Below are 8,940 nucleotides of genomic sequence, written 5' to 3' on the forward strand. Positions count from 1 at the left end.
AATATGAATTCATGAATATGTCAAAATTTAAGATTTCCGATTACAAATTAATTAATTCTTAATTAATATGACTAAGCTAATAATATGTTAAACCATTTTATTGCCAATTGTTTTATTTTTTTTTTTTTGACTCAGTTGTAACTTGCATGTAAGAGTATTTATCTAAAAATCACATTTATGGATACAATCATATTTAATTAAGTATACAAATTGTTAAGTTCAGTTGTTATAATTGTAAAAGGAACAATATGTTTTGGCCGAAAAGTAACACTGGCCGAAAAGGGAATGGTAAGTTTTGGCCGAAAAGTGACACTGGCCGAAAAGGGAAGGGTACATTTTGGCCGAAAACGGTGACGCCCGTCCTAAGATTAGATTAGATAAATAAATGATTTATCAATCTTTTTGATCGCTGCTTCAAACAAAATGTGCAATAATTTTAAAAAGATTTAGCTTTTGACATTTTGTTATCTTTATTTTTGTTTAAGTTGTTTTGCTTGTTAATTACCTAAATTAAGATTGGTATAAAGTATAAACTATTAATTGATAAATAATATGGTTATAAATTGAAAACAATTTTGGCGCCATTCTACTGATACATCGTCAGGGTTACTATTTCTGTAGTCATATTATATTATAATATTATAAGATATAACAACTGGGATTACTGGTTTGGAATTGAATCGAAAACCTGTCCAAGATTATAATATACAATATAATATTATATCAATTTAATATCTATAACCATTTTATATTAAATGTTTTTCAATTTCGATTTTGACAATGATAATATTAATAAATATCTACTTACGCCAACAATAAATTTCATGTTCACTATGTTATGTGTTATGTAGATATTTGGCCGGTACATAATATATTTTAAATAGGTACATAATAACGATTGAGGAATGAATATATCAACGATGTATTTTTTACTTCTCTTATTTAGTGTACATTTGTTTTCATTTATCATATAATGATATATAGGTACCTGCAACAGTCCTGTATGATTTATAAAAAAAATAGCAATAAAGTTTTCAAAATGATACGTATCTGGAATGCCGAATGACGCATAATAAAACAATAATGGCCAAGACAAGTTAACAGTTATCATACTAACCAGTTACCACTTTAGTCCAAACAACTGACGATAGTAAAATATCCCATTCCAAAAACATAAAAAAATTATTCTGTGTAAATGCGTTTTGTCTATGTTGCGCGTGGCCAGAGTGAGAAAACAAATGATGTGCTGACATCCTCTTAATGACCAGGATTGAGTTTATCTAGATAAATTTATTTAATTCGTAGAAAAAAATACATTATAAATAAAATAGAATTCTTCAACGAAATGTATATAGGTAATTTATATAAATAAAAATTAATCGGTTTCGCCCGTATACTGGAATTATTTTAGAACAGTATAAACTGCATATTTTCTTATGTATCAAGAATTATTATGCAGTATAGAAATTGTGCAATGGGTATTAAGAAGGTACCTAAGTATTTCCTTTTAGTTGACTAGTCAAGTTTTTAGTAATAGTTGTTTTTATTTCTATGTTTTATACTACGAGTCACAAACCCAAAAATGAATATATGTTTAAAAAAAGTAAATGGTAAATACTAATTATGATTATGGCATATTGTGGCCTCAAATATAGTGATACATACCTATCTTTGAGAAACTTCTATTCAACGAAACTTTATATTACAAGAAATTTGCATACTTAGGATAATTTAAATGTATTTTTTTATTTATTTTTTTGTTAATATTATAATTATCATTTATAAACATTTTGTACACTAAGAAAATATCACTGATATATTAATATATATTAGCAACCTTAAAGTAATTGATTGTAAATTTATATTATTAATCGATAGGTGCTATGATTTTTTCTTGGTATTTTCAACTAATTTTAGTAAAAATATTGCTGAAAATGTAGCTATTAATGTTGAGTAAATTAATATATATATATTAATTAATAATAATTTAATTTTGTTAACAGTAATGACATAATATATATTTATAGGTACCTACGTATTGCTATTTAATTTATATTATGTGTTATTTGTTGAACAAGTATAATTGGTGCTAGTTTTTAAAGCATTGATTTTTTAATTTAGATTTAATCAATTTAACACTATTCATGTACTACGAAAAATTGTATATTTTAGGGGCCCCCGGACGTGCAAATATAGCGAGATGCCATTCACGTTGTCTGCGTATGAAGCAGACGCATGCGGAAGTCTGGTGAGCCTGTCGAACAACACGGTGTTGCCGTTCCACGGCGGACTCTCGTGTAACACTACCGATCTAATGGGCAACAGGTTCATGTTGACCACGGATGGCAACCTTCACCTTATGTCTGAATTCGACGAATGGATCATACCAGACACGGATTACTGCGTCGAGTATTACGCCTTTGACATGCCACTGGAGGCCAACGATCTAAAGGCACACGTGTGCACGAATGCCAAACAACCACCGGTCGGTTTCGTCCTTTTGGTTATTTTTACTGCGTCTATCGTGTGCCTGGTGCTCACGCTGATCGTATACGCCACAGTGCCTTACCTCCGGAACGCCCACGGCTACTACGTTATGTTCTACATGGCCTGCCACCTAGTGTACTTCGTCTGCAGAATGATCAAGCTGACGATAAATGACGACATAGACAGCCCGTTGTGCATTCCATTCGGTATGTCTTACCTGTTTTTTTTTTTTTTTTGATAAAGGTAGACAAACTTATAAGGAATCTTGTATTACATTTCCAAATCTTAGGTTTAAATATAAAAATTCCTTTTTTCCTCAATTTTCATGTTGTATTTCTCGGCGCTTTTGAAAATTATCGGTAAGTTTGACCTTCCAAATGCACCAACTATATTCACTTTCCCATCGTACAAGATACTGTTCAAGAAAATCGAAGCCGTCTAACTGCAAGAAACGATGACGCCAGTTTTTTTTAAAAAAAACACACGTCATTGTAAAATCAATACATGCGTCGCTTCACTCAGAATAGAATAACATACTTGAAAATATGTTTAACTTATTTTTGATTGATTGCCAATAGTGTTATAATAAATTATAAATTTTAATATGTATAAGGAATAGATTATTTTAAAAATATAAATAGTATATTATAAACAATATTAGTTATTTTAGATTCTGAGAGGTTCCGATGAATGTATTGATTTTACAATTGTGTGTTTATTTTTTATCTGTCATCACCCTTTAAGAAAGTTAAAGAAATTTGATTTTTTCAACGGTATCTTTACTGATAGGAAAGTGAAACAATTTGGTACTTTGGCAGGTCAAAAGTAGAAATTTCCCAGTAGTAAACAGTTACAAAAGAAAAATTAAGGAAAAACGGGAATTTTTACGCAAATTCGATTTTCGACATTTTTAGTTTTTTATTCTTTAGTTTTTTAAAATTTGTTGAGTAAAAAAGGTTGAAAATTTAATACAAGGCTCTTAATATATTGTTTCAATGACAAATGAAAAATATTAGAAATCCTTAGTAACAGTGAACATGACAATGTGGGGAGGGTGCAACTTCACGCAACTAATTGTCCATGCATCTAAAAACTAAACAACAACAAATATAAATATTTCCGTTATTATTAAGTAATAAGAGAAATTTCCTCTTATCAGTATACATATTTTGGCTTCCACTTTATATTTGCTATTAATTATTATTTTGTTTGTTTATGTATTTTGAATTAATTTAAAGTGTAATTTTAGGTTATTTATCTTTATTTACAACTATAGCCACATGTTGCTGGTTAAACGTAATATGCTTCGATATTTACTGGATGTTAAGGTATGTAAATTATATTATATTATATTATACATTTAAAGTATTTTCATACCTTCCCGGACTTGTCAAGAATCACCTATGGCCATATATTCAATCTAATATATTCTTACATAATATAGTATAATAAAATGTGTAAAACATTAAACAACAATGTGTATACTCTGTATAATGTGTCTCGGAATAAAAATTCTGTTTCACAACAGTTCATTACCAGATAGGAAATCTACCCGTGATGTTTGTATGTAAGTGTATGATTTAACTCTAAATTATCAAAGTTATACCATATAACATGTCCGATTAACCAATAGCAACCAATATATTATTATACACCTCTGGATTTTCCTAAAATTTTCTTTCACACAAGCCTTCTCCATGATATACTCTTTTGTTTAAAAAAAAAAATCAAAAAGATCTAATAAGTAGTTCCAGTGTTTAGCCAGTACAGAGATGTTCATTTCAAATTTTTAATATTATAATTTATATTTAAAAAGTAAAGCAAATATTATTTTTTTTTATTGTTATTTATTATTATAATTATAATAGCTTAGAAACCCATGGCAACTATTTATTCCTCAAAATTCCCGTTTTAACACCTCTCGGGGTTGGTCCTCTGCCTTTTTAAATTAGCCTATCTTTTAAGTTTTAGTAATTAGATAAATATTTAAAACTAATAAAAAAAAGATAAAAGTATAAAATAATAAAACATGATTCATTTATATTGAAATTAAAATCAATAAGTTAAATCAAAATAATAAACTTTAATAATTATTATTAAAAAATCGATTCAAATTGTAAAAGTAAATTTAATTCAACCAATAATATTATTCATCGGTAGGAAATTTTGTTTTTCTTACAACCTGTTTAACATCCAAGCATATTATATGAAAAGCGCATACAGCACATACCTATGGCACGTTGGTCAAAATCAAAATTAAAATCCTAACAATGTAAAAGTGATATTTTAATGAAATAAAAAAATGTATGTTTTTATATTTTATTATTATATTTTATTTAAATAAGGAACAGAAAAGATCTAATCGATATTGTCAACAAAACAAAAAAATGAAATAAAAATAATGAAATTATAAAATAAAATATATTATTCCATTCTTAGTGGAACGATGAATGTATTGATTTTACAATGATGTGTGTTTTTTTTTATTTTTTATATATTTTTTAATTTTTTTTTTAATTAAGTACAAATAATTTGAATACAAATACAAATCAATATAAATCAATACATTTATTATAAGAGTTCATATAACCGCATATAATATTTTCATCACGTTTTTAATTTAGGTACAACAATTCAACAAACAGAAATACATCTAAATCAGTACGTACCATTATGTACCATATTTACTGTTGGGGATTTTCAACTACTATCGTATCTACTGGTTATTTATTTCAACATTCACAAAACGAAAAGCTACGGAAATTAGCACCGGATATTGGAAAATATAAATGCGATTTTTACAGTAAGTTTACACAATTATTATACCTATACCACACCCAGACACGCATACTTGTATAATATATTATAAAAGTTCAAAAAAAATATAAATTATAACAGGGCTTCAAAACGGTTTTTATAACGTTATGAGTATAACGTTAAACATATCAAAAAACGACTAAAATTTACATCGGATAACATATCGGTAAACGATAAACGATCGAAACGAATAACAGTTAACGTACCAGTAAACGATAAACGATTGAAACGGTTAACGGATAACAAAGCAGAAACGATAAACAATTGAAACATAATATAATTGCCTGAAAAAAAATATATTCATAAAATTATAACTATCAGTAAAATATATATTATGGTTATTTTTGTAATATTACATTTTTCAATCACTCTGTTTTGTGTGGGAAACAAGGTATATCTATCAGATAACGCTAAACGCTTCATAACGTTTAATATCCATATAACGTTCAACATTCATTCCATCATAACGTTTAATATCCATATAACGGTAAACGGTATTATGATTTTTGATTTAAGCCCTGAATTATAATAATTTGTGTTTTTAAGAATTTATTTAAGAAACGAGGTTTTCTGTTTAAATAACAGTATAGGAAATAAATAATAATGGGCTAACGAGTAACGATCTAAAATGCTTAAAAGCACAAATGGCATAAAAGAAAATTGAGGCCGATTAATAAATGTGAGAGTACCAATGAATTGTAACATAGTGATAATACAATATCTATCACGATCTAGAGAAGATCTTCTCTACATTGGATCTGAAGTCGATTTGAACCTTATCATAAGAACTACGAACTAAAAAACTATAAAACGAATTCTTGATAAGTAAAATAAATCGTGAAGTAGCAAACATATAGGTATGAATTATAAAATACCTACCTTATAAGCAGAGCTCGGAAGTTGTAGCTAATGCATATTTTTCTTGGTTCGTCCTAGAACATCCAAAGTAAGATACAAATATGTATCACGCTTCTCTGATGTCATACACGAAATTTTATCTTGCTATTTTTTGCATATTTACTTTTTTTATTGCTATTTTGCTAATTTAGGATTTATAGTGCTATGTTTAGGCATATTTTCTTAATATACATAATATATACCTACATATTATACAAAATATAGGAAATTATCACATTCTGTTGAAAATAATGATTAATTTGGGTAGGAAATAGGAAATAAATAGATCTTATAAGTACACTTTTACAAACATATTTAAGTAATTTAATATATATTTTGTTAACGGTTTATAATTCAACTAGTTCAGACAGTCCCTGATGTCTATGAGCCCAACAATTTTATAAAATTGTGTAATTACATTTAATTTTTTCAATTTAAACGCATATTTTTTGATTTTTTGTGCTATTTATAGCGCATATTTTGGAGTTGTTAAGTGCATATTTAAGAGCTAAAAAGTAACATTTTTAGTGCTACCACTTCCGAGCCCTGCTTATAAATTATGAATTTAATTATATAATAACAACAAATTTAAATGTCAGCTGAAAATTTCATCTGTAGGACCCCCTATGTTTGTAATAAACTGGAATATCTTATATTTAATAAAAACCATAAGATATTTCTACCTTGAAAATGTGTAAGAATTAACGTTTTACACATGATTTTGAGTTATTACCTATACTTAGATATGTTAACCATCATATTGTCTGACATTGGATGGACGAGTATATTTGCGTTTAAACAAGTAGGTATTTGCATAATAAACTACAGTACATTCCGCTAATAAATCATCTTAAAATATTTGTAAAATTGTAAAAATAGTATTTATATGGTAGGTATATATATTATGTTTATTAATTGGCCAATATACTAATATCCATTTATATCATTAAATATTGTTGACTGTTGAGAAAGAATTTGAACTGGGCCCAGAAAGAAAACACCGTAGTATGCATCACATATAAGTTTTAAAATAATATACATTAATACGTGTATTTTATAATGTATTTAAGAAAGCGGTTTTCTGTTTGAATAATATGCTGATATGCCATACAGCAGGAATATTATTCAAACTAATATGCAAATGTTATCCCCCCTTCAAAAATTGTCAAAATTAAAAACCAAGAAAACTTATTTTCTAAATGCTAAGACACGGCGTTATTCAGAGGTATATAATAAGGTATATGCACGTATTGACAACAATTTGAATGCCACTATTTAAGAATTTTTAATTATTCTTAGAATTTAATCAAAGTTTTAGAAATCAAATGCAGTTTTAAATTATTTTGCCAATATTATCTGTTCCTGTGAGCAATTTGAAATATTACACCACTGTAAGTCAATTCACTGAGATGTAAGACTGTAGTAACTTAACTTTTGAATTCGCAATAAAAATCAAATTTTAATTTAATTTTCAATATTTAACCTGCTTGACTAACTTTTATAAAAATGTATTAAGTTGTTATTTTTTCAAACAAACCTTCGTTACCTTAATCGTTCGGTTCGTTCTCTATAGTGGCGCCGAACTCTAGGTATATCGGCCGCAATACATGTTTTTAGTGGGTGGTGGGTGGATGTGGTATATGGTATACCTATACAGTCTAGTATTAACTGCTTGTTTTAAATATTTGGCTTGAAGATAATAATAGTTGGAATGATTATAGGTTTAATATGAATACGGGACATTACTTATTAGTTTTTAATTATTATCTATTTTATAAGACGCATACTTATACAAAACAAAAATACATACACCCATAATAAGTAGTTCAACATATTATTTTTCAAATAAATGTAACTACCTACATTGTTACATTCAATTTTAATGTATTATTTTAATTTTGACTATAAAATATTTGTTATAATATATATCTACCGCGACGGTAGTGGCATTAGATATTTCGTATATTGCTGACGACCGGCTAGATAGTCTATAGATTATAGATACTATCTTAAATCGTGTTCACGACTCAACGACTGTGATTTTTTAGTGAATTCGTGATCCAGCGCGACGGTATTATATTATTATGCTGAAAACTTGGAACAATAATAAAATAAAATAATAATACAATCAGAGACGGGCATGATTTCAAATCAAACGATTTTTAAAATATTTTTTTTAACGATTTTGATTTTGATTTTTAAAAATCAATTCAATGATTTTGAGCACAAACTAATATAGTAATATACAACTAATTTTTACATAATATATACAGAAAAAATATTATTTATTATTATTTCATTATAATACAATTTGATGCCATCAATTATCATACGTATTAAGTTATCACAGTTTTTATTTATATATTTGTGCTGTTGTTGTTCATTGAAATGATTTTAATCTGTACATATTTTAAAAATCATAAAGACAAAACTATTATATATTAATTTATAAAATATATATGATATTTGAATTTCAGTTTTTTCTCTCAGATATTTTACCATTTAATTATTAAGTTACAATGTCTATATGACTACATGATATAAAAAATAATATATTTCATTGCCTTACATATGACCATGGACCATGGTATACCGTATACTGTATAGGATACTGGATTTTGATATATATATAATATATATATACTTAAGCAGTTAAGCCTATGTTGAAATCGACAGATCAATATAAAAATGTATTTATTTTATTTCATAAATCAAAACTGATTTAACAAATTATAAGCT

At 27.0% G+C, this 8,940-nt stretch overlaps 1 protein-coding gene across 7 annotated transcripts in view; it reads left to right on the forward strand.

Moving 5' to 3' along the window:
* Nucleotides 1-8,940, forward strand: part of LOC100161841 (probable G-protein coupled receptor Mth-like 3) — a 29,255-nt gene that overhangs the window by 922 nt on the left and 19,393 nt on the right. For all 7 annotated transcript variants that reach the window (XR_001679174.2, XR_003839436.1, XR_003839435.1 and 4 more), the window contains exons 2-4: nt 2,173-2,693; nt 3,737-3,815; nt 5,112-5,290. Coding sequence is in view for 4 of the 7 variants with exons in the window: in XM_029489323.1 (XP_029345183.1) it covers nt 2,173-2,693; nt 3,737-3,815; nt 5,112-5,290 (779 nt within the window). In the remaining 3 variants the exon portion in view is untranslated. The remainder of the gene's footprint in view (nt 1-2,172; nt 2,694-3,736; nt 3,816-5,111; nt 5,291-8,940) is intronic.

This window comes from Acyrthosiphon pisum, chromosome A2 (assembly GCF_005508785.2).
Source record: "Acyrthosiphon pisum isolate AL4f chromosome A2, pea_aphid_22Mar2018_4r6ur, whole genome shotgun sequence".
Lineage (NCBI taxonomy): Eukaryota > Metazoa > Arthropoda > Insecta > Hemiptera > Aphididae > Acyrthosiphon > Acyrthosiphon pisum.